The sequence below is a fragment of the Netta rufina genome (assembly GCF_964035555.1).
Source record: "Netta rufina genome assembly, chromosome: 7".
Taxonomy (NCBI): Eukaryota; Metazoa; Chordata; class Aves; order Anseriformes; family Anatidae; genus Netta; species Netta rufina.
The window spans coordinates 15731374-15759365 of NC_140130.1; the positions used below are offsets into that span (position 1 = coordinate 15731374).

At 35.6% G+C, this 27992-nt stretch overlaps 1 protein-coding gene across 1 annotated transcript in view; it reads right to left on the bottom strand.

Annotated features, from left to right (window-relative positions):
* ADK (adenosine kinase) overlaps positions 1–27992 on the bottom strand; it is a 278606-nt gene that overhangs the window by 124595 nt on the left and 126019 nt on the right. Inside the window, exon 6 of the mRNA XM_084290056.1 lies at positions 24922–25030. Coding sequence (XP_084146182.1) covers positions 24922–25030 — 109 coding nt within the window. The remainder of the gene's footprint in view (positions 1–24921; positions 25031–27992) is intronic.

Sequence of the window (27992 nt, forward strand, 5' to 3'; positions counted from 1 at the left end):
TTTCACATTTATAGTAACAGAACCTTATTGAAGTACAATACAAAATATTACTACAAAGGCAGACTTTGGGGAATTCTGTGTTAAGTTTGCCAGGACAGAGAAACTGAAGTAACCTTTCCCATCAACCAATGTTAAGGAGGTTTTTCTATTTTTTGTTGTTGTTGTTTTTTAACTTGTTAGATATTTAAATACATGCAATGTCACACCACAAAAAAAAAAAAAAAAAAAAAATTGAATATCTTTGTAAATTGTACAAGTAGTGAATAACAATAACATTTAAATAATCAGAGTCTTGAATGAGAGAATCTGAGGAAGATAATACATGTGATTTCCTTGCATTAGACACTTAAGAATGACTCTGAAGAGATTGCCACTTGTGTCTATATGGGCCAACAATTTTATGATTTGCAGAATCCTTTTTCCATTTTATTTTTGTTGTACTCCCAGTACATTCATGCTGTTGGAGGAGAAAAAGCACTTACCATCTTGCCTCCCCGTTCAGACTTCAACTCTAATATTACTAGCCTAAAAACACATGGGTTTAAGGGTTCATTCCTGTGCCCAGGCACTCTTCCCTTGATCATGAAGCAAAACTGTTATTTTGAAACAGTAAACAGGAAAGGAAGTTTATTGACCAGAACAAATATAAAACCAGCACAAAGGGACGGTCAGCTATCTGCTTGTAAGGGTTCTTGTACAAACTTCCATGCTACTTGTCATGAGCTGCATGGTATTTCTGAATGTGAACATTACTTCTAGGTTTAAAGAGCCCATCCACAAATTGCCATCAGCTTTCAAAGATCTCATCAGATCTACAAGAGTTATAGCCTGCAGCTCTATACTCCACTGACCTCTAAGCACCAATTTCATCAGTAAGAATAACCACAGAGGTTTGCTAAAGATGAGCAAGAGATGAGAGAATGCTGTGCAAAGGCTGTGCAAGTAATGCAACCAACTGAATTTTATTACAGTATGGTGTAAAGCATGCAATTACACTTTTTTTTTTGTGCGTGTGTGTGAGATCAGGTAGAAGCTGAAGCAATTGTTTAATTGTTCAGGGAGACTGGAACAAACCAAACGCTTTTCTCAGCTTATAGATTTTTAATTGAGATTTTCACAAATTGTAATTTAATGTATTATTCTACTAGATCTTTCTGTAGAACAAGACTGCATGCTGAAGTAAACCAGCGTCACAGCTATATCTACCATTTAGACAACAACTCCATCTTTGACCTTATGGTATGCACAGAGTCCAGCAAATATGAAGACTCCGGGGAAAAAAATCAAAAATTTTAAAGCATGGCACAGTTTTCATTAAAATCCTTTCACTATTACTTGTACCTTAAGTGCCAGTTATTTCTCCTATGTATAAAATCCATTTGTAACGGACAGTACTCCGAGATTTTTTGGTAAGACTGCAACTGCACTTTACCCATGCTCTTTTTGCTTACAAGTCTTCAGGATTAAGTGTATTTTCCTGAAGAACTTATGCTACAGAAGAAACATACTGCAGAATTCAGGGACAAACAAGCTTAGCACCAGCGAAATGCAATATTCCAAACTATCCTCACTCAAATAAAATAGTACTTAATTTGTTTTTTACATTCAGGTACTACAATTGTCCTGTGCCCTAACTGTCTCATGAGGAATTGAAGGTGCATAGGACATCAGTTATCACTTTATCCTTCTAGGATAAAGCAGTCTTACTAAATAACATACTAGTGGCATTTAACTCCTTCAACAGCTATACTGATTGATGTAGATGGCTGGGGAAGACAGGTCTAGAGCACTAATGCTGTATGCATTTTTCCTACTGACACTTTACTCATAAGACACATGGAAACCACAGGAACCAAAGAAATACAAACATTTTTTACAATTATGTATTATTTAATAGTACGAAGAACATCTGTCTCACTATGAAGTTAAATTTAAACAAAATGTTTTCTTCCATGAAATGGAAAATATATGAAAAAGCTAGTCATTATTTGAAAAAACATAAATCCTACATATTGTAACAAAAAACATAAAAAGGAAAGCAATAGTTAAAAATACAAACTAATTTGTAAATCAAATAAACTTTTTGAATAGTGCTTAAGAATACTAAGGAAGATCCCTGTCACAAAACTCTTAACCTTCACCAAATCTTTTCTCGGCTGTCATCCCTGTACCCCACCCCCGGCCCGCACCAAGATCTTCTGATATTTCACTTTCAGCAACTGTCAAACGATGATTTACTTTCACTATTTCCATTAATCTACTCATTAATTAATCTGCTCCACTAATCTACTCACAAAGTGCTGATCTGCAGCACACTTCAGTGCCTATCTGTAGCCTTCAACTTTATTACCAAACAGAAGAAATACAAAAGGCACAGAACAGCATCTTGTCAAACTTTTAAAGCAGATACCTTGGTTGTTCCACAGGTTCCCAATTTTTCCACAGAGCTCAAGTAGGAAACAATTGCTACCTAATAAGGATATTTATGAGTACATACAGCAAGGAATTGTTACTGAACAAAAAGGAATACTGTCAATCAAGTTAAAAAGTAAACTGCAAATAAGGTGAAGTATTAATTCATGTGACTGAAGATTAAAAGTAATTACAGCATATTTCAAAATACTTCAGAGTTTAGTCAAACTGATAACACAGCAAATAGCATATAGCATCTCTTATCAAGTCATGCAGATCTTCCACCAGGAGTTAAAGAGTGCGTGATACAAGTTAGCTTTTCTCTTGAATATGACATTAAAACCACATGGTTTTGTCTCCTTAGAAGCAGGATTATTAACTGCCACAACAAGAGTCTATTAGTTTTAGAACTAGAGCAATAATCACTCTCTCTGGACTCTATAAAAAGCTATACTCCACTTTCTCCATACCTGGGCTTAATTTATTTTTTTTTCTTCTTCTTTTCATTTAGGAATACTTGACTGAGTTTCAAGTGCTGAAACTGTTTTGACTTTCCAAGTATTTCTTCTTAACATTTTACTTATTAAGAAATGCCTCCTATTTTTTTTTCTAAATCAATTTTTAATAGTATTATTGAAAATTACCTATTAAAGCCAAGATTTAATTCATGAAAAAAGCACAAAGTTTATATCTAATTGCGTGAGAACATCCTTTATTGAGGGACTCAGACACGTGCCTATGCGTGCACACATTCAGTAACACCAGCAATTTCTTGCATATAACTTTACAACATTTACAACATCTTTGCTCTCTTTTATGAGACTTAAGATGCTTATTTTATAATTTCCAACATAATTATTGGGCAAAAGAACTCTTAACTAGAGGCACTTAATGTTAAGCTAACAGAGTAGTATATGAGCTATATCTCAAGAAGGCGCAATGTGGGACTTCCAGATATAATGAAAATAAGCTGGCCAGAATATTACATAATTGCTTTAGCTTTTTCAATCCATTCCAATTTTTCAACCTTTCAGCAGCCATCTCACAACAAACAGTTAACATGCACTTTTTTTTTTTTTTTTTGAGGGAAGGATTCGTTTTGTGTTTTGTTTGATTAAAGCAATGCTAAAACAGAAATGTTATGTTTGGTTCTACAAATAAATGTTAGCTCCCATGTTGGGCTGCTGATGCTGACAAGCAGGGTTCCTACAATAGGCTGTCATAGTGCTTTGAGACACTGGTATGGGATGCCAGCACTCCAGAAATGTCAAATTTCCACTGAATTCCCCATGAAGTTATACATAACATTGCACCCCATCTCAACTTTCACAACACTTTCTTGCATTCCCAGGTATGTACTAGTTTTCCTTTTCATTCCTCACCACAGACATTGATCTTGCTGTAGGCTGAAGAAAATACTGAGACCAAATAAGCCACACAGATGCACACGAATTTGGATATCCTGAATGAAAACGTGAATGACAGACACTGTAAAGCTAAAAAGCACACTTTGAGAATCCATTTGTTAGTTTTTATCAGTTGAAAACATCATTAAGAAAGAATCAAGCTTCTTTGTGAAATGGATCCATCATGCAGAAACTTCACTGGGAGACTTTAGACTTATCAATTATTCACATGTGAAGGGAATTTTTATAAATTAACATTGCTCCTGTCTGAATGTTGTTATATTTCTTTGTTTAACAAGGTGTTACCTTCTTCCACCTACACTCCCTAGAAATGGAGCAAACATTTCAATCTTCTAATAAAATAGACAAACAAACAAAGTCACAGACATCTTGCTCTCCCTAAACTCTAAATCCTCAAGGTAATTAAGAAAGGCATTTCAAGGCTAAGGAAAAGCTGTATCTTTTACTTCTTGAATATTTGACTGGGAAGTTTATTACTTCAATTATTGTAATACATCAAGTTTAGAGTAAGACAAGATCCATACACAGAATGGGATTGTGACAGGCACCAGCTGTAACGCTCATTCATCTACTGGTGTCTGCATTGGATACAAAAGAAGTGGAAGACTTCACTTGAGTGAGCTCAAACAATCCTTTTCTGTCCCACATGGATACCACATCAATATTCACTTGTGCGAGAGACTAGTCTTCCAGAAAATATTTGTTTTAGAAAAGAAAACTGGAATTGACATTTTAGGTATATTTAAGAAAAAAATCTTCATATTTTTCCCTGAGAACATATACTTGGTATTTATGAAAAGCATCTTTATATTGAGAATAAGGATGCAAAGGAAAAAAATAATTTGAGACAGCAAGTGTTACTGCTGACCATTAGCCCTTTTCATGGATGGATTTCATTTTAAACATTTCAGAGTTCAATTGAAGATATGTACATTACTTTTGAAATGTTGCCCTATTACTGAAAACCTACAGGGGAAGAAAACCGGATGCATTTGCCATAGCAGAAGCCATTACAACACACTGTACCACAAATTCAAGCTAGAACAACTCAATTCCTGCAAACATAGCTACTCTGAATGTGTACAATGACAAACTGCATGGCATGGCTTCTTTCTTTGCCATATGTAACTACATGCCATGAAAGGATTGATTAGCTTTAATGCAACTAATTAGGAAAACATATGGGAGAGTGACTTAGTTTACTCAAGAACAAACCCCCTGGACAAACCCTCAGGAATCCCAGTGTTACACACAAGACAGTAATGCCAGCAGGTGCATAGGAACTGAAGTTCTGTTTTGCACAGGGTGTTCATCCTCACTCAATAAAAGCAAACTAAAGAATCAACTTGAGCTTAGAAAGCCTGACCTAACTCTGTACTGCAAATAGACACAATAGCTTTGTCCTGTAACACAAGGCCCTTTTTTCAGGCAGCATTCTCAACCCAAGTGCACAGATCTACATCAAAATTTATTACTACAGGGTTATGTGGGTAAAGTTGGTACCAGGTTATAATGACAAATGTAATCACATAATTCAAGAACAGATATAAGGAAGTGATATTAAGTGATATAAAGATATCAAGAACAGATATAAAGATAGGTTTCTTTGGGGCAAAACAGATTAGGAGATTTGTAAAATTCTAGCAAAGGCTCTCAGAGCAGATAGTCAGGATAATACATCTAGACTACATACACTATGTTGTCTCTAAGACCGTATCCAAAGAAAAAGAAATGAAATCGGATGGTGTCTGAAGACACATTTTTTCTGAGGACTGGGCAAAAATACAGCCCATTAACAGCTCACCAAAAGCAACGCTCACACTATTTGAAAAACCAGAATAACGCAAAAAAATCATACCAAAGGCACTGCTGTATGCCCATGATGTCTTCCTCTACTTTTTACTATTTTCTTCTTGAAGCATTTGTTGATTACTTTGCTATGTTTATCTATAAAATTAACCTTACAAAATCTTAAGTGGTCTGCATGACAGTCAATATGAATATTTGTTGCTGTGCAAACATAGAGCAATATCTAAACCCTCACTTTGGGCAAAGCTCCAAGCAATTGGGGTAGGTGTAGGAGGGCACCGCTGCTGTACTATGGTATATGGTGATGTAACTCTTTTCAGGATATTACTGATCCTTTGCAAATCACTGTCTCTGCTGGCATTAAGCCATGTGTAGCAGGCCACATTTTATAACCAAGTTTTTTTTTTTTTTTTTTTAAACTTACCTCTACTGTATATACAATAACCTCACTTTTTAAAAGCAGTACAAGTTTACACTCTTGAGACAAAGTATACATAACCATGTACACAACTCTTTGCTAAGAAACAAAACAATGTAAGATGAAGACAAAAGAGCAACTTTTTTTTTTTAAAGGTACTTTAAACATCATTCCAAAATGGGATAAAGCAGTGTAAGCAACATCTATTGTCCTTCATTGGTATGGGATTTTAAGCTTCATAAAACCTAATCTATCTAGCTACAACTTAAAAGAGCAAATTCATTTCTGGGAAGCCTAGCCTTTCTTCAGCTTGTCCTCTTCTTCACTGGCAGCACCATATCAAACATACAGACTCAGGTTTCAAGACAGGTACTATTCCCACATGCTGTTAATCATTTTGTTCCTTTTGTCTTTACCTTCTTTTTTTTTTTTTTCTCCCTGTATCATATAATATCTCCATTACTAGAATATTTATATAATTCTATCCTAGGCTCTTCCGTTGACATTCAAATGAGTGAAGAAAACTTTTTTGTTGTAATATCAGGGGTTCAAACTAGGAGAAAATAACACTCCCCCATGGTTTACCTACTTGAGGAAAACTCATTGCTCAGCAGCTACAAAAAAGCAAACAAGGAGCCTGTATCAAGTTTAGGAAATAATTCTGAATAAATTACAATCACGCATTCTCATCTGAAATACAGCATTCAGCTCCTGGGAGCCAGACACAGGTCACCATGATCACAGGCAGATAGTGTACAAAAAGAGAGCAAGAAGACTGGGACCACATCATTTAGAGTTCGGATCTCACAAAGAGGCAAAAACATAGTTTTACTCAAAACCCAAAGAGATATGGTATTTAATTTACAAGTATAAACAAGGAAGGATAAAGCTACTAACACAAAACAGATCTATGCACACATGCTATATTTGGACTTGCCTACTCTAGAAGATAAGTATACAGTAAGCTAGATTGTAACACAGAACAAACTCGACAGTAACTTCTGGAAAGGCCCCACTCGGGGCTTATCCACGGTTTTAGCATGAAGGTACATCTTGCAGCACCTTCAGGGAGGTGGGCAAGCAGAGCATTCCTGTAACAGTAGAGCAGCTACTATGCTATGAACTCACACTCGTATTTGCACTCTTCCTCACTACTGCATAGCTTCTGCAGGCCAGCCTGAAAACTCCAAAGCCTATGTGCACATTAAACACCTACTCCACTTCAGAAGTTAGATGTTTTCTCAAAACCTCCTGATACTAATGAGATTGGTGTGGGGAGCTGCCTGGCATTCTAAATTCACATTGCAGCTTACTCCATATTGAGCTCATCCAAATGCACCCTTTCTAGAGTCAAAAACTAGCTTCTAACACTGTGGGGGGAACAGAGTGCCTCTCCTAATAGGGGGGCTGAAGGATATCAAATGAAACTACGAGGCAGCAAGTTCAAAACATAAGAAGATACCTCTTCACACCCATACTACTGAAGCATACAACTTGTTACTGCAGGATGTCACAAATGTTAAGTTTTTTTTTTTTTTTTTTTTTTTTTTTTTTTTTTAAGTTCAACATATGATTATTTACATTTACTTGGAAAAAACTACAAACCTCAAGAGCTTTAGAACAACATACTACCACCTTGACTTGAAGAACTTGAGCTACAAGTTACTGAAACGCAGGAGTATTTTGCACACATTTCTCTATACTGTACTAACAATCTCCTACTCTCTCTCAAAATAATTGTAAACGTTGTCCCTATTTTGTCCCATGCTGCTTTAGTCCTTATTTGTATTTATTTTTTTCCCCTGTTGAAGAAAATATTTTTTGAGACAATAACTGGCATCTAAATCCCAGTTTTATATATGTTTAAATATTTACTCTAATGAGAGTGACAACAGGCAGAGGCAAAAAGAAATTTATTTAATCATCACTGACTTAAAGCAAATAGAGAGGATAAAGTTAGTTCCTGGTTTTGGACTAGAAATGCAAGTCAATGACAGCATCTTTGTCCAACCCATGCCCGAACAGTTGTATTAAACAGTCTTGGTATTAACTTTAAAGAGCACCTTAAACCACCAAGATCAATCAGATCACAAAGTACTCCTAAACAAAGCATTGCTAAAAGGAGCTCAACTCCCCTTCAGTTAAAAACAACTGTCAACACTCCTGCTATGTCACATCTGGAGCATCATGGCCATCTCTGAAAGCAGGCTTATCTATCCAACTGCTTTCAAGCCAGTCATAAACAGCCATAAATGTTTACAATATCCACTTCAATGATGATAATAACTGTTGTGCATTTTATAGCAAGGTAGTTTTCTTTGTATTTCCCACGTACACCATTTCTTGGAAAAGTTCACTTAAACCTGCAAGGAATTTCTGTAAATCTAAATCCATTTTGGCAAAGAAGTAACTTGAAAGTGTGCTTAATTTTGCATTTGACTCGGTAGTATCTGAAAGCTTAGTTTCTGGAATTAAATTACCTTTTCTGCTGTGTTCTTTACGACTAGCTTGCTTAAGGCAGATGACAAGCTAACTTCTTATTAAAAGGGGAACTCATTGTAACATTTATAGTAAAATTTCAAATACTCCCTGATGAACATGACAGATTAATAAAAATCTAACAAAATGTAATTACTAAGTATACAGTATAATGAACATAATGCACCAAATATTTAGATCTAAACTTATAGGGTGGTCTTACCAGCACATAATCTCTTAAAACAGCTTGTGAGGTATGTAACAAAAATATGAGCAAAACTGGAGAAAATTTACATTTAGATTTACTGCTGCATTTGAACCACCAACCATAAGCACTTACATTAGTGCAAGGCCAATCAACCACCACTAGGTCTGGGACTCTTATAGCCAACAGGCACTGAACTTCAACCACACGTCTGGAGAAAATGATTTGTTTGCATTATTGTGCTTAACCAATGCTATCCTTTCAGGAAAACCACGCTGTAAACCAAATGGGGTATCCCACATCCTGACAAAGTATCTTAAATATGTTGAATAAAAACACAAGCAGTATTACTTACAGTGCACTAAACTCTTCTATAAAATATTCTTTGCCCCCTCTCTCATTTAATTTCCTTCCATAATGTGGGGAAAAAAAGTCACACCTCCTGTGTATGACAACAGCTGCAGAGTGTACCACTACTGCTTTTTAGATGATTTATGAAGTCCATGACTCAGGTTTTAAAGGCCTACCAACCACGTGGCAATGGGCTACGAAACCCTGCAGATCAGCAGCAGGAGAGATCCTGAGAATGAGATGAATTCTCTGTATTCTGCATCACTACATCAACTTGGACTAAGCAACAGAAATCTTGCATGTGGCATAAACAAACTCTAAAATAGAAGATGAAGTAAAGAGAGTATTGTCAGGAAGCTGGCTTAAGATTTAAGGAAATTATAAAAATGAATCTCTCTCTGGAAACTAAACCTACGGGGTCTGCAACAAAAGTCCTCTGCTTCCATAGACTTGAAATCCTTGATTTTATGGGTAACACGGTAGTAATCTTTTTCATACGACAAGTTAAAGGGAACCAAGTTGGTAGAAGAAATCAATCTGACTTTTCTGGCCTATTACTACCAAAACAGCGAACAGCATTTGGGGGCTGAAAGACCCACAGTGTTCATTATTTGAAACGTTATGCCAATAAAACTATACCAAACAAAATAAATACAGACCAACTCTATGTGTGTCCTTCTATAATGTGTTTCAGACAAAAACAAAACAAAACAAAACAAAAAACACTTGATACCAGACATCAGAAGCAAAAAGTTTTTAGAAAATAAGCTATAAAGTTTAAAAAAAGGAGCATATTGAGAAATTTTGGGAAAGCAGTCTTCTCAGAGGTTTTTATAATGAAAAACTTTATGGCAATTACAAGGCAAAGTGAGTCATTAATAATAATCCTTAACATCTGGGTAGAACCGGGTAGTTTATAATAATATATTCTCAAACATTTGTGGCTCTTCTGGCAACAAACACTACTGACACAGAAGATGAACACACAATGTTTCACAGGATTTCTAAAAGCTTTTCATTCTTTTAATCAAGAGAGTTTAATTTGAGAACTGCTTTTATGCCTGCTCTAAAACTTCTTACTCATTTGTCATATCAGGCAAATATTAACTTCTTCTAATTTGCACAAGGCTTATTTTTGAACCATCATCCGTTTCAGAGCAATCATCATTTCTGAGTATTGCTAGGCAAACTTATCAGCGAAGGCAAACAGAACTCCAAAGCAAACATTGCTCTTGTAGAATTTATAGCTAACATGCTTTATGCATTTCATCAAAACTTCCATATTTAGCCAAAGCTCTTCAACTTGAAGGGACTATAAACACATTCTAGATTTAGCCCAAAATCTGTAGAGGATTGTCTTTAAGATTTCGCCTAATTCATAACCCAAATTTTTTGTTTATTCATGTCATAAGTATTTAATCTTACTTCAATTAAAATGATTAAGACACGTACATAAACATAAAAGAGTACACAGTGGAACTGATTTTTTCTTTTATTTAGCTGTGGGCCACTGTTGCCCTTCTAGTGTAGATGAGTCAGTCTGCAACAGCATTTTTTTTGCCGGTGGCTGTATCAAGAAACCAAGATTCTTATTATCAAAATCCCTCTTCTTTTTGTACTAAAACCAGAAATTGATTTCCAATGGTCATTTTGAACTGGCAAAACCAGGAATACACATAAATTACCAAGAGGGCGCATATACTCAGTACTATTAAGAATTTTTAATTTTGTTTTTCTTATTTTAGAGTCTTTTAGCTATCGGCAGAAGCACCTTCTATGTGTTCCAAATACGTCTACATATTTTCTCTTAATTTAAACCTAAAACCTACCTACTGTTTTGATTATAAAAATTGAAAATTTAGCTGAATTGTAAAAATAGGACAATAGTTTTCTCAAACTCATGCACATTAAGTAGTATTTATTTACAGTAATACATAAGTGGCTACTTTTAGTGTTACAATATATATGGTACTAGTAAGAATGAAAAAACAAGGTGACTGAATTTAGATTTTTGGAACAAGCTGTTACTAGCTATATCAACAGTGTTCACGTATTGTGAGGAGAAGGAGCAAATGACCTACCAGAGCCCAACTGATGCATCTGTGGCATATGCACAAAAGCATGTATGTTATGAGTACAAAGGAAGAAGCAAGAACAAAATCCAATGCTTCCTAGTCTATAAACTGGCTGAAAAGAGGAGAATGGGAGGAAATGTGACATTGCTCTTCCTTCCTGACAATACATCACTCAGCACCAAAATATCACATCTCTGTCAAATACTATGAATTATTCTCCCAAACGGGGAAACAAGAGGAGGCAAAGACAAATTGGACTCCAGGTTAAATACACATGGACCGTGATTCAATTATAATTTCTAACAATTATAGTCATTTATAGCCTTCAGCTTGGAAAATGGAATTCATGTCCTGTGTGGCATGCTAGGTGCTGCCTCCTACATATGAAAGTCTAAGTCCACCTGTGAATTTTCTACTTACTTACATATTTTTGCATTGTACAGTCAGAATTAACAATTTGCTGTCAAGGCTGATACTGTTGTGTCTCTTTCTAGTTGGTAATACATATTTATGACATTTATTGCTTAACAAATGCTATTTTCAAATATAAAGCCAGTAGCTCAAACACTGTAGAAAATACAGTAAGTGTTCTGCCATGGTTCACAAGCCCATGAACTGTACTTTACTGTATTCATATCATCACAAATTATCTGAAAATAAAACAAAGTATGTGTATTCTTTTTAGGTAAAACATTAACAGACAGAATGTAATGACATGCCCAAGAGCATTTTTCCTAACATGAATGAAAAGATTTACACGTTTCTTTTTCATCTCTAACTTTTTTGACTTTCTTAGTTTCATTTTTCTTCTCTCACTCAGTCAAAATCAAGGATGAGAGATGCAAGGTATGAATCTTTTGAACTTAAAAGCTGCAATAGTAAATTATCAGATCAAAAGTCCTCCTAGACAAGTATCCCATTCCAACAGCAGAGACAAGTGGATGGTTGGGCAACAGTAAAATGAGAAGCACATACAACACTGTTCCAGCTGCCAACTATTTTTAGCTGAGAAGATTTCCTATGGAGACCTGCAGCTGCAGGAAGAATCAAGTAGTCTTCTCATACTCTTCTTTGTCAGGTCAGTGGTGATCAGACTGCTAGCAATATGAAAATGAACAGACATGATCAGACTATCTATTAATCGACAAACTAACCTCCAGTTATACCAGTCTCATGTCCCTCAGTTACATGACTTCTCCATATCACGCAGAAATCTTATGACAGAATGATAATTCTAAAGTGGTTTTGCTGCTGTACCATTATCTTCCAATCTAGGATATCACTTCATCAATACAGCAGTCAGTAATCACTAATTCTGAAAATAAAATTTAAATTAACTTTTCTTATAGATGAGATCAATTCAACCTAATGTTGAAAATACACCATGCTGGTAAACAAAGACAATGGTGTGCCTGTAATTCTACATTCTACAAAATAGGAAATGAGGTTAGGGAGTAAGGCTGAAGTTTAATATTAAATTGATGTGCTAGAGGGACTGCGTAGAGAATGTGCCTCTAATTACAAGGTGTTTTTAATAACCTTTTCTGATACTTATCTACTGAATGATAATATTGAATGTTTTCTGTTGTTCCTTTCACCACCGTACAACACTTGATATCAGCTCTGCAATTGGCCAGATTACTACAGGAATATTTTGCTCAAGAAAAAAAAAGAAAAAAGAAAAAAAGACGGCACCTGCTTTCAATTCTACTGACAATTTTATGATCATACTGATAAAACTAAGAATTTATTAAATTCATATTCTGAAGGTTTGGAGCCTTTGTCATAGAAAAAAGTTCAATGCTTTGAAAGTAATTAGAAACTGATGATTTTATTTAACTTATTTACCATTTGAACATTCAAACATGATTCTGCTGCAATACAAACCTCACAACACTCTGTAAATAAAGCAATTCTAAAAACTTTTAACATTTTCTGTTACACTTCCATGAAGTACATTTTACACTCCTGCTGTTACTGAGCAGTGCATTAAAGGCAGGACACGTGATTTCCCTCATGTCAACAAATGATGGCTCAATTAGGCAGATAAGAATCTACAGCCCTCAGCAGAAACTCTCTTCAGCCCATTCTCAGCAGTATAAAGAAGCACTTAGGGACAGCACTAGTACTGGGGAATAAATGCTTGCTATCCTTTATATACGCTCATTGAAAATTTCCCTTTTTTTCTTCAAAGAAAATTGAATCCTTTATGTAACCATGCATTTTGTATTTTTCCTACATTTCCAGCTACAGTTAAAATTCAACTGATGATTAAAATCAATAAAACTAAGGAATTTTAATTTTAGCTCATTGCTGTCCTATGTCTAAATCATCTCTTGGAAATAAAGCATCTTACTAAGTAAATGAATAAAAACCCTAAGTTTTGACTCCAGTCCTGAAAGGACAGAGAAATTGATATTTAAGGATGAAATTCACTCTTACCTTACTTTTCTGTAATCAAGTGTCTTAAGAACTACATATACAAAGACTGCCAATGATAGTAAGCACAGCTATGAAAGCCAATATTCTTCTGGGTATGCTCACTGGATGGCAATGTTTTTTCCGCATCCCTCCCATTATTCATACCATCTTCCATGACCATTACCTATATGTTGCTGTTTTGCTGAACATCTTAATTTTAACCCTACTGTAAAGAAAAATCTATTAAAAATACTGTCACGTTTCACCTCGGGTCATGCAGCGAAAGCAAGAGACAGAGAATTCAGTACCCCATTCTTCCTCCTATTTCTTTTATTTGTCTCATTCTTTATGATTTTGTGACTTTATAATGCTTAGCCTTTACTTTTCACAAAACACCTCAATGTTGTTCAGCACCAATTATATTCCATATGGTCTTAAAAAGACATGTTCAGAGGCATATGCTTAGGCATATTTCATGCTAAATACTGTTAACTGCTGTTCCCCACCATTTTCAAATTTGCAGGGAAGTATTGTTATATTGCATCTGGCAATACCATAGTTGGCAAAAAAACAACTATTAAGAACAGTGGTATTGTGCAACACAGCTTCAGTAACTTTAGCATAGAAATAGGCAATGAGGCAGATCTTTTTATCTACAGATCTTCAAGGGCTAGGCATTATTACTCACATACTGTATACAGGAAATTTTGTGCTTTGGGCTTTGAAACCGCAAGGTTAGAGTATACTGATATTTATGGTGAATATTATGGACCACGATTTATTAAACACTTTTGCCAGAACAACTACATTATTTAGAAACACTGAAAAAAACATTGCCCTTAACCAACACAGCCCTGCCAACAAGCACTTTGGTGCTAGCACGATTAGTCTGGGAAGATGAGAGCATTTCTGCTGGTACAGCAGCTGTTATAAACTGTCTCCACATTAGGGTGCTTATGCCAGAGAGACGTGTAAAGCCCCAGGAGGCTTTTGCACAGCAGCTGCATCAGCAAAATCCTTCTTTTGTGGAAAAATCTAAGTGCCCTTAGCTTTTGTTTATGTCAAACCTTTGCAAGGATTAGTACTGCTGTTTTTATCTTCTTGTTCGTATTGGTACAATGATGTTTCATCAGTCAAGTGATACCTGCTACCATAATAATGGTTTGAATATTACCTTAGAAAGTATCTACCTCTATTTGTCCAATTAAGAACTTTCTTCTGAAACACTATTTATTACTTTTGTACAGAATTTAGTATTTGCCTAAGTATTTTATCCTAATTTAAAGAAAAAAAAAAAAAAAAATCTCTATTTGGACCAACCCAGGCAGTCTGAGGCACTGTGACCCAGTCTACTCCTGACTGAACATTAGTCCTAAAACTAGAAGGAACGCCACAAAACCTGATTAGCCCTTGCTTTAGGGTAGAGTTCCATTCTTTAAAAAGAAACAAAACCAAAAACAAACAAACAAACAAAAACAAACACCACCCACAAACAAATGAACAACAACAAAACCTCCAGATCTCAACTAAAATAGATTTCCCCTGAGAAATGGGACAGGAGTTTTTCCTCTGTTGCACCAAGGCCAATCCAGGTTCTATCTTATGGCACGTAGCTTCTTTCAAATGAACTTCCAAGAGCTTGCTTCTGGAATCAGTCATTTCATTTTCCAAATGATCCTGAAAACAAACAAGCCTGGCTGGACTCAGTCCTTCTGCCTCCTAAGGGGCTAAAGAATCTACTACAAGGCTGTAGAAAGCCCAATCTGGAAGTCATATAAAGCTTATCCTTAATATGTAATCACTAAAAATCTGTGCAAAAGCATTTCTGGAAAACACTTTTCCTACTCTAGTACATAACTACCACATACAACATGGCATACACTAAGATTTACTTGACACAGATATTTAGCATCTGGATATTATATGCTGTAAAAAACTACTTTTTAAAACAATAATTGTTATTTGGAGAATCAAAAAGTATACTTGGGGTTTCTATCCTGCTTGTGGCCCCTGCTATCCCAAAACACCTTCAGTCCACAGTGTAGATCAATGCCTTTCAGTACGGTTCAGTTTCTGAGCTAACAGGAAGCATGTAAGAGTCACATTATACTACCTATACATTATAGAAACTTGAAAATATGTAAGTGCAGAAGTTGCTGGTTTTGAAATAACAACCACAAATGTGATCATTTCAGAGCGATCATTTCAACGCAAAGGAAAAGCATCACAGCTTGAAGTCTCACTGTACAGGACAACGGACTGCTGAAAAAATTGCGTAGTATAGAAAAATCCATTGGAGATACATCATCTGCACTTCCATCCATTTACACTATGTTTTCTTGTCTTTCTTTTTTTTTTTTTTTTTTTTTTTTGGATAAAGGGGAAGGAAAACAATCATTAATCATACCTTTCTGCAGGAAAAAATAGCTTTGTATTTAGCAACAGCATTAACCTTATTACAGATGCAGATGCTAAACGAAACTATAATTTCAAGTTCAGACCAAGTAGTGGACTACCTCAAATAGCTTAACTCAGCTCTCAGGGTGCACACATGCACATGAAGTTTTCGCTGCTAAAAAAAATTATGTTCTTTGTGTGAAACAGAACACGTGGCAGATGACGACGTGGACACAAATACATACGCCAGGGTTATGGAGCCTACAGTGTCTCCATGCGCTAATGAAATGAACTGCTTCAGAAGAAAGGTGGAACCCCAAATTTCAATCAACAATTTACAGAGTAGTAATGACTAACTTACTAATTTTGGAAGTCAGCATCCAAAATAAGGAATAATTACACATGGTTTAGTCTGTAAAGGTGTCTTAAGTTAATAATTCTTTTTTTAATCTTACCAAAGAAGTATTGAAAACAAGAATAATTTGAGACAAAACCAACACTGCTTAATTCAGAGCTTTTAACTCCTACATTTGCTAGTGCTTTAGTATTGAGCTTTTGCTCTAACAAAGTTGACATGGTAACAGACAAAATTCTCGTGCTCCCATAAAGATAGCATCTAATAAAGACTGACATGCAAGACGACCTGCGGTAAAAATCTCCCTTCAAATTGGCTCACCTCACCCCTTTGAGCATGAAGGCTTCCCTTTTTAATTTACATTTAAATAGCGTGTTAAGCCTGCCCAGACTTTCCCTACACCGTGAGGCTGGGCGTCCCTAAAGGCGGTCGCGGGGGAGCAGGGGCTGCCCGCAGCAGAGCTGGCACCGCTGCCCACCGCCCGCCTGCCTCGGCCTGTGCGGACACCGCCAAGAGACTGATTCAGTATTTCAACAGATTCACGAATTCTGCTAATGAAATAAAAGCATGCCCTCCCCCCCCTTGATTTTTTTTTCCCCACAAAGCAATATACTTTTAAAAAGGCTAATGCAATCACAACCATTATGTCAATGAAAATTACACGCTGGGTTTATCTCTGTAGGTATCTGTCAAATGCAAAGCACACACAACATCTTCCGAGTAATAATGATGTTTTATCATTTTAATTACAAACACTGAAAAAAATCCCTAAAGTGTACCAATTGGGGTGGTCTGAATTAACAGTAGCTTGATAGCCCAAGGGTAGCAAAAATAGATTGAGCTACCAAATTTCATAGTAGTTATAGCAGCTGTCTTCTTGCCTCAGGGAACCTGGGTATTTAACAAAGCAGACAGCTTGGCATTGGCATCTGATTAGTAATGTGTGTATTGTTGGACGGAATATGCGGCTCTATTGTTTCACTGTTTGATTAGGAATTTGGAGAGCTGTGGCATTATCTAGCTTTTATAGTCCAGCTTCTGTATGTTCACTTACAGGTGCTGCAAAAGGATATTTTCTCACTTATCACTTGCGGCAAGTAGGGATGATTGTCTTGAAAGTGATCAATGAAACATGACAGGATTTAAGTGTCAGGGTCAGTCTCTTCCCCATTTCGGTGCCAACATTTTCTTGAGCCAACTGGGTAAGTATTTCTAGCTGGGGAGAAGAGCGAGTAAGGTGATAGCCCTCACCACAATGTATACATTATTTGGAATTTAACATTATTTTAAAACATCATTTATTCCAGTTTAACTTTAGGTGAGAACATTTCACAAAAAGGTCTCAGAGGAAAAATCCAACTGTTAGGGTTTCATCCAACTGTTAGGGTTTCAGGAGAGGGGAATTGATTTTTATTTTCCTAATCCCCCAGTAGCCTGACAGTTTGGATAACCACCGGGAGCAAGAGAAGCTCCGGTACAAAAAAAAAAAAAAAAAAAAAAGTCTGATTAATGGGAGAAATCTTAGTTAACATGCTTTATCTAAAAAGACTTGATCTCAGGGAATAACCTCAGCGCAAACAACAATATTACTCCAAGGTTTGTGTTTGAACTTCATACAGCCCAAAAGACCCCCCACGTGGCTCTTCTCTCTTTCGTTCTTTAAGTATACATCACAAATTATTGGGGCTTGTTGGCAGAGTTCAAATCACTGAACTCATTGCAAATAGTCTACTTCAGCTAGAAGTACATTCTTTTACTCTATCAAATCCATCTGAGGTAATAAGACTTGATGTTTTATTCAACAGAGCTGAGGAAAATTGTTGCACAATAGGTTAATTCAAAATGGCAGCATAGAAAATGCATCTGTCAGTGGGGATCAAATTACAGGGCAAGCTCCTCTCAATGCTTAGAAAAACAAGTCTGCAGTTCTACAGATTATGTGCATGTGTGTGTTTAAAGGGGTGGGAAAGGAGCTAAATATCTGAGCTAACCTCCAATTAAAGTCAATCATAAAAACAGCCAATTTAATGAGTACGGATTTCTTTGGGTAATTATAACACCAACCACTTTTTTTCTCCCTCTCTTTTAAATCTGTAATTCTGCCTTCTTGTTATTGCTTGCTTTGTCATTAATCGCCTCAGGAACTTGATTTCCTAGCAACAGACTCTGCCACCAAACATTTGGCTCCTGTTCAACATTTTCTTTGTGAAAAATGGCACTGCTATTGCCGCCTGGCTGTTGCAGCTAGACTGGCTGTGTAAGTGCTCTAATAATGCATTCTTCTAAAAAAAAAAAATCACATGATAAAAGGAGCAATGACTGAGTGTCACTAATTACTGTGCTGAAGAAGTTTATCTGCAATTTAAAGGCTACTGGGGTAGGAGGAGAATGACAGGAGATGAAACATATATTCTTCATATAAATAAATGTAATTAGTAACAGAGGTGAACATTTAGAAATAAATATTTTTACTATGTTAGACAGATTCTCATTAATTTTCTATTATGGAGAAAGGATGTACAATCTGTCTTAAGAGTTGATGATGCATTTTTCTCCAGGAAGATGCGTTCACAAACAATGACATTTAGAGGACCAAAGTTTGGAGAAAAAAAAAAAAAAAAAAAAAAAAAAAAGAAAGAAACAAGTTTCTAATGCAGTTTTCCATATAAATTACCTGAAAAAACACTGGAAAATATGTCCAAGTAGTCATACCTGAAGTGTTAGCATAAAGCACACTAAACCCTAAATACAACACAGAATAACAATGCATAGAGCTAACAGTTTAAACAAAACTCTTCTTTGCATTTTGATCAATGAATAAAACCTAGGAATTTCTTTGATTATGAGAAAATGTTTTTCCCATATTTGTTTTGGAAAGCAGTAAATGGCCGATTTGCTCCTGGTGAGATAGAGGGTTTATCAATTTCTCTCTCTAGATTTGTCATATTTCATCTGTAACTCCCAGAAAACAATTCCTCAATGTGGAGATTCTCAGCAAGGGAATGTTATCTGAGGCCAGCAAATAACGCCCCAACTAACTGTTGCTAGCTGCAGCTTTTTCTTTATGGTCAAGTAAGACATTCAGAATTGTGTTTTCCTGGCCGTAAAACCTATTCACTGTTGAGAGAAATAGTTTTGCATGTCAAATGGCATACATACTGATGCCAGAGCACTATGGCGAAAGTTATCAATGGTAAAAAAAAAAAAAAAAAAGTATTGTGGAGTTATTTAAACAAAAGACTTTTTAGGGTATATTTTCATTCCTGCTGGTGTCTGTCTCTGTTATTTCCCATGATGCACACACAGACCCAGTTCATCTCAAAGAAAAATACCTATCACAATCCATTGTAAATTATCATACTCTTCATAGCACTAAATTACAATAAAAATGCCTTCATTGAACATGCCTCTGAAAGGAGGAGACAGTACAAAAGAAATTTCATTTATACTTACATTGTTAATATAATCAGTATTTTTTCTCAAGAAGAATAGCCAAAACCCATGTAAAATACTGTAAAATGTTATTTAAGCTTTGCTACACATTGCTGACATGAAGCTTATGTTTTGACAGACTCATGTTGAAACCAGATAATTCCGCCATCAAGCCCACTACACCACCACAGTATCTCTCTGCTTAGACAAGCACTTAAGCATTAAAAGAAAATAAATATAAAAATACCACAGTATTTGTTGAAACATACCAGGGTGTTTGGAGCTTTAAAAACTTCTCCTCCAGCAGTATTACATTGGGTTCATTATCACATGCTGCAATATATAACATTTCCTACTTGAACCACAGCCTAAGACCAGAATACATGGTCTCGATCAGGACTGTCATTAATATAAAGTTAAACTACATTTGCCATTAACTCTGTAAACACAAAAGATGCTGAAGGTGGTGAATGTAATTTAACTGCAGGCAAACAAATCTAAGTGGTATTAGAAAGTTTTATACTCAGCGCAGTGCAATTGAAGGACATAACCATTGAGAAATTTCTATTATTTGTTACATGAAAGTAGGAACGGTTTAAACTTCTACAGATTATGAAATAACAACAGCCCACATAAATATGACTGAGTGAGAGCATTGTCTTTTCTGAGCAAGATGTTGTATGCCAATATGGAAAGTGAGCAACCCAAAATTCAGCTGCATAGAAGTAAGTCTTAGGGCTACGAGCTTGATTGCTCCTCCAGTCTCTAGCTACAACTAGTAGCACAGGAACTGAAGCTTTAGGTGTGGTAAATGCAAAAAGCAAAGGAAAGGTATCACACTACATAAAATAAGGTAAAAACGTGGTTCTAAGTCTCTTTCATGAACATAGATGAGTGTGAGCATCAATGCCATCACTCTATCAAATGGCTAGACAGGAAGTGTATGTAGGTGCTACCAAGACAAGCTTTGAGACACATCACATAAACACATGAACACCAGCTTTTTAGCATACCAACTATAACCACAAAACAAAAATCCAAACATAACCAACAATCAGACTTTGTACAAAAGAAGATTCAAGTATTTTACTCAAGGATGATCTGAATGATTTTCTATGAAGATCTGACTGTTTTTGGAGAGATCCATAAACCGGTCCATTCCAAACACTCAAGTTACCACATGAATTGGAAACCTAACTGCCATCAACACTGCCACTTCACCTGTTTAGTAAAGATAACTTTTTGAGAAGAGAGATGAGAGAGAGAGAGAAGCGAAGAAGGAACTTCCAGGAACACATTTATTACTTCATCACCAAAAATGTTAGCAAGTGGCAGTTTTACCCACTTAACGGCTCCAACTGCAAGTATTAAACAGATGCAGGTCTGAGTAAAGCTAAATAACTGGGAGAAATAAGGATGATTAATCGGAACATGAGAAAAAACACCTGGGAAGCATCCCACTTACAGCAATATTACTCAAATACAGATGGAAAGTTAAAATTCATCTGTCTGTATAAGAAAGTAGTATCAGTTGTTACTGTGTTTAAGTTTCACAAGGTTAGCTGCAGCTTCTAACAGTGGGAAGCATTTTCTCCTTTTCCAGTCTTTTCTTTATCGAAGGACAAGTGCCAAATTCCTTATTTATAACCAGCATCACAAAGGTGCTAACTGGAGCCAAATGACAACTAAAATTCTTCAGTTTTTCTGCTCTCCTAATCAACTCTTATCAACAGATATATTTTTTACAATAAAAATCTTCACATTTCAAGCCTTCATAACAAACGTAATGACTAGATACAGAAAATGATATTCAAAATGCTAAAATGTTTGTGGATAAGGTCTAAGAAACTGAGTACCAGAAACTCCCAAAAATTTCAGTTGGTGCTGAAAATATGATCTTAACAAAAATAAGTTACAGAATTCTTATAGAGATGCCTACACATATACAGTAATGCAACCATCAGCTTCTTCAATCCCTCTGAAAATATGACAAGCCAGGTGCCCAAACATGGAGTTGTCCTATCACTCACGTTTGTAAGATGCAACTATAACACATAAGAATTCTAAAATACAAGTCCTGACAGAAAACGCAGATTCACAGAAAGGAAGGAAGAAAGAATGACTGAAAAAAAAAAAAAAATCATACACAAAACATAATTTCAGATTGTTTTCAGGCCAGGCTGTGCCCCAGTGTGTCACAGTTTCAGAAACAGAGTGACAAGGGTTAGTGTTATAACACTCCATTTATTCTGAAGTAAGAGAAATGTATGAGGAAGAGATTTTCTAGCCCCAATAGGAACCAAATAATATCCCTAGCAGTGAATTCTAATCAGACACCAGCAGTATAGCAATACAACAAAATGAATACGACAGACCAGAAGATATACCAATGGCAGAAATTACCGTAAGTATAAAAATTATGTATCTGGAAAAGAGAAAACAATTGCACGAACTTCGACAGTCCGCGTAACCCATCTTCAATGATACAACATAGTGATTTTGAATGATTAAGATATATCTTTAAAGTTCACTGTTTTTGAGAAAGCTGGGGCAGCTTCTCTCCATTTTGCTTTAACTGTGATTTACAGCATTCTATTCTTTGTTAGTCATTCTCCACTTTGTCTGCCGGATCTGATTACCAGATGGCTAAAATAAATGTATTGTGTTGATTCACGGTAACAGAAGTTGTCTTTATGGGTTCTTTCATGGGTTCACTATCTTTTCCTTTGTACGTACTCCTCCCTCCGTGAATTGATTAGATTTCAGGGCTAAGTTTCATCTGAGGACCTTTCTGCTGAATGCTGCATCGAAAAGCCTATCATCTATTCTAGCAAGCACATAAAGATGACCACAGGATATCGTAGACCTGTCCTATAGCAACAATGGGCCTGCTCTGCCAAGAAAACAGATTGTTTGATAATCTCCGGTATTTTTTCTCAAAAACCATGTTCTGTCACTAATATACATTCTAATGCAATCCAGAAAATAGGTGACAGTTGGACAGAAACAAGGAAATAAAAAGCAACATATGCACAGTGCAAAGTCAAAATAGGTAACAAGACTGAAGTGAAGACAGACACAACAGTGAGCAAATGAAAGACTGAAAGAGCTGCCCTATACTGCACGAGTGGTCATTGTTCACTAGGTGGTTTTGTTTAATCCCCTAGGTTACTACAACCTGGTGAGTAAATTAGAAAAAAAGAAAAGGCACAAACACAGTAGAAGAAGAGATTGTGTGTAGTTCTACACGTTGTCTCCTTTCTTTAAGTAAAGGTACATGTACATGAGGAATCTGTAATCTGAAGTGATAACAGCATCCTGGAAAACTCTTAAATGAACCCAACCTCAAGTGCAATTGCTACAGGAGTGAACCAGGTTCCTTACCCAACAGATCTCCTCTTGCAAGCAGATGTTTCCTTAAACTGAAGTCAAATACCTAATATATAATACATTCGTAATAGCACTTCAGTGTTATTTACTAACAATTAACACATGCATACATTGGGCTTTATCTTCAGTTTAGCACAATAATTCTATGTCTCTTAAGCAAAGGTACGTTATAGAACTGACATCCGAACAAAAACTTTTAATATATATAAAAATCTATATAGTGAAATATCTAGTCAAAATTAACGCGACCAAACTGAATGAACACAGAAGAGTTGCTTTGGAAAATTTTAGTTGGATGCTATACCTTAAAAATAAAGAAATAAATCCCCTTTTTACTTCATTTAATGTTTCCCACTTTTCCTAAAGCATCTCCACTAAGTTTGATTTTTTTTTAAATTATATATTGAAAACTTTGGTGGTATTTATATATAAACATGATAACAATATTAAAAATGCTTAGTACAGCATACTAACATTTTTTGTTAACATTTGTCGATGTCCTTCATTTAACAATGCTCTTAGACTTCCAATATTTTTTTAGCCAGTAGCATTAATTCCTAAGTGTGGCATTTGGAACACACTGAGGTATAATTATTAGGAAATAAACACAGAACACTTGAAAAACAGACATTAAAAATGAGTAGACAAAATATCTCTATTTTTTTGATGCAGCATAAACATACAGCAATGGCAGCAGGATTTATTTTTCTCTGTATACTGAGAAGGTTATAAGTATTTTTTGACAGTTTATAAAGGGGCAGTCTTGGCCATACACAAGAATCAATAACAACCATGTAGAGCCTACAGCAGTGCACACTAACAGGCTGTAGGAGACATTAACACTAGCTAAAAGAAATAACTGTATATTCAATGAACTTGTTCCTCCTGGATAATCAATTTTTTACACTTCTTACCAGCTGTTCCCACATAGCTCAGGTAGCAGAATGGAAGCAGCTGTCATACAGAATCCATATATTGCATGCATGTTATGAGGTTTTTATCTGTCATAGATGTTTTGTGTTTGCTAATTTTGATCAGTCATATCAACTTGAGAGCAAGATGAAAACAAATTCAGTGCTTCTATATTTATGCAAGATGTAATCTACACAAATACAGTAATCTGGCTTGATTCGTTCTGGATTGTTAAAAAAAAAAAAAAAAAAAACACAAAACCAAACACAAACAAAAATACTAATTGTGAATCTACTAATCTCCCATACTCAAAACCTCTTTATTCCAGAAGTAAGATTTCATCATTAAAATCAGTTTGCCCCACCGCCCACATTCAAGAGATTTGTCACAATCATTGTTTCTGAAATATTGAGTTATAAAGGTGCCGTAGTAATTACTATGGAATAAATAGCAATTAAGATTGTTCACACAAATAAACTCAAACTGTTTGCAGTGAATAATTATGCTAATAGTGTTTTTCTACATAATTTGTGCATCCTTCACAACAATTTACTAGAAAATGTGAAATGTAAATTTGATGCACTACTACAAAAGCTCTGAAAATATGTTTAGTTGTTATGATTTTTCCCACTACTTTAAGAAAGCATGCAACTAAAACATACTTCTACATTTGCACATTTAAATTTGAAGAAATCATACTATGCTAAAATTGAAGCAGTCATTTTCTTTCATTACATTCATAAGAAATCATCCTAAACGTATGCAATAGGCATGGCTATTGCTTACGTCTCCTATTGCTCTAACACAAACTTTCACAATTTGCAAGAAGCTGAACTTACCGCTATATAGTAAACTTTGGCCTTTTCCACTAACTTCCAGTTCTTCTCCAAATCAAGATGCTTTTCCTTCTTATAGCAATTAGCAGCAGCGAGGTTAGCTACAAGAGACCTAAAAGATTAAAAATCAGGCATCAGATCCTCCTTAATTCTATTGCAAATTTCTGATGAATAACTAAATTTCTCACAGATATTCAAACATCCTCAGAGGAACATAAAATAGAGAGACAAAAAGCACAATAAAATGAATATACTTTATTTGATCATTTCATAATAGCTGCTTCTGAATAATACATAAAATATAATTATATTAAATTATATATTTTAAATTCAGCTAGCTAGTTTCCATAACCGAACACTATTATACTGGCCATACTCATTCATTTGTTTAGAATTAACCTTTTTCCATTTTGTCATCAATTCCCTACATACAGTGCAGCATCTGCAGGTTTTCATTAAAACTGTTCTATTATCCAACATCTAGAATGGAACAGCTGCTTTACTTTATCTTCTGAAAACTATTTTCCCTCATCAGGACCAAAAGGTTTTTGGATATGTATATCCTGCCATTATCACTTTTCCCAATAAACAGTCATATTATTTTAAAAGCCTTTTTTTTTCTTCCCCTCAGACTTATATTTTCCTCTAGCAAATGAATAATCAACTACTTGAAAATGCGTCCAGGCTTTTAGACGTTCAATTGTAAAAAAAACAAACAAACAAACAAACAAGAAAAAAAAAAACACACTTTTGGCTTATCTATGCCCTACTGGAAAACTACCAAAAACTTGTTCGTACTTCATCCTTTCCTAACAAATTACAACGCAAGACACAGGACACAACTTCTACTAGCAAGAATAAAAATACTTGTATTTACTTTGCTACATATAAGATGTACTCTGTTTTAAATCCTCCTCTGCAGACATTCAGTTCAACCTTATAAAACACACACAAGTTATAGATGTACTCCTAAAAGCAGGTCATAGACAGTTATACACTAGCTTTCAACTCTAGCTACCATGACTAAATTTCTCCGTGAAATTTTATTATGAAAAAGTTTCAAGACTTAATCATGACAGGATGCACCTTTAAAACTAACACATTGCTGTGTTAAGGTATTTAACCACAGTTGCCCAGTAATGTGTAGTTACAGATGCAATGTGTGCCTACTGAAAAATGTCAGCTCCTACAGAATGTGTACAACTGATATCGTACGTACCATCCTTTTCCACATAAATGTCACTAACAAGCAATGACAGTGGGACAGTGTGAACTGTTACAGGCTGCTCCTACCAGGGTATGCTTCTGCCTCCACACTGAGTACCATCTACAAGCGTTTAGAGGTAATCAAGAAAGGAAATCTTGAAAATTTATTCCAACTTAAAACAGCATCTTTCCACTACCACAATTTCTTTCTGTTCCTAATCAATAAAAAGCAAGAACTTCCTGAAGCTTTAATCACTAAATTGAACGCATGGGGTATGTAAAAAGTTAAACAAGAAGCTAGACTAACTTTTTCTAAATATATTAAGATATGTATTAGGATTCTGTGCCGTTTCATCTCAGAAACATTCTTGGGTCTTCTCTCTTTAATTCTAAATCCTAAAGCCAGAGAAAACTAATATGAATTTGGAAAACAGGCAGAATAAAAATAGAGTAAGCCTCAGCAGCAGTACTAGTAACAAGGCAAGAAGTTTTGTTCTTGATGAATGTCAACGATAAGAAATCCATAGGAGATAATCGAGTAAATCCAAGGGACATGTGTGTACCTCTGGTGATCTTTTGAAAACTAAATAAAGCAAATTAAACTTCCCAGTTTCATCAAGCCCTAAATATCCATTAAGGCCCTTGCTGGAAAAAATTCTGCCCGTATGTGTTGCTAAGTGAAAAGCAGTTATCTTCCAGAAACCTAAGCAAAGACCCTTCATATGTTTGCTTTCACTCACCACATGCCCCTGAAACTGTAAACCTAGCTCTCAGTGGCTAAGTCCAACTGCAGAGATGCTCTGCATGTTATATGTAATTAAGATTGCTTCACTGAAGATGAAGCAATTTAATTTTCCAATTTAAAACTGTAAGTCTAACAGCACTAAGTTCAACATGTGGAACACAGAGAAGGTAGATGTTTTTCAATGAAATACAGTAACTGGAGACAGCTAAAGTGTTTCAAGTCTAACAGCTTAAAGGCAACTCTGTGCACGTGAGTATTTAAGAGCAGAACATACGAACCAAAGTCACAGATTATAATGGAGTGTAGTACTACTTTAGAGTTTAATCATGGGTTATAATTTTCTCGAAAAGCTCTGAAAAAAACAAATCACATCACAAATTAGCTCAGAACCCTTTTCAGCAAAAAGCTTGACAAACTTAGCAGAAACAAGAAATATTCACATCTGGACACGTGGAACATAAATACACATGGTCACTTACTGGGAAAACCAGGAGTGCTATTTACTAGCTCACAGATCTCTAAAAGAGACAAGAAAGCTGAATTACCTGAAAAAGGAAGTTAGCACATGCCTCCGTTGGGATAAGTGATTAGCCAGTAAATAGAGATATCAACTGCAGCAGGCTGAAGACATCCTTACAAATCAAGAAAATGCTGAAAACCAAGTAGTGATCAGAGGGAAACAAAAGGCTGAGAATAAACTTGCTTGCAATAAAAGAAAGAGGGTTGCACAATAAAGGCTTTAGTGGCAACTATCAGCCTCTTTTATTCTATCCTCTAAGGAGGGATATAAGTCTCTCATAATCCCTTCACACTCTCAAGCATGTTCTAAAACAGTGATTAAGATGAAGCACCACCAGAGATGAAGTTTCTGTTATTTGAACAAAGATTTGATATTGAGAGACAAGTGTTTCACGTTAGGAAACCAAAAATACTGCTCAATAAGTTAAAGAAGTGCTTGCAGATATTTTTATGAATAAATTTACCTAAGCTTTTAAATTCTATTGAAATGCATAGGAAACAATGTAAACATTTTTCCTGAGCTCATGATGCATGTCTACTGATGATCTTAACTTCATTTTCCCATCAGGCCAACTAGGAAGTGGTGATTGCTACAAGGATGCAT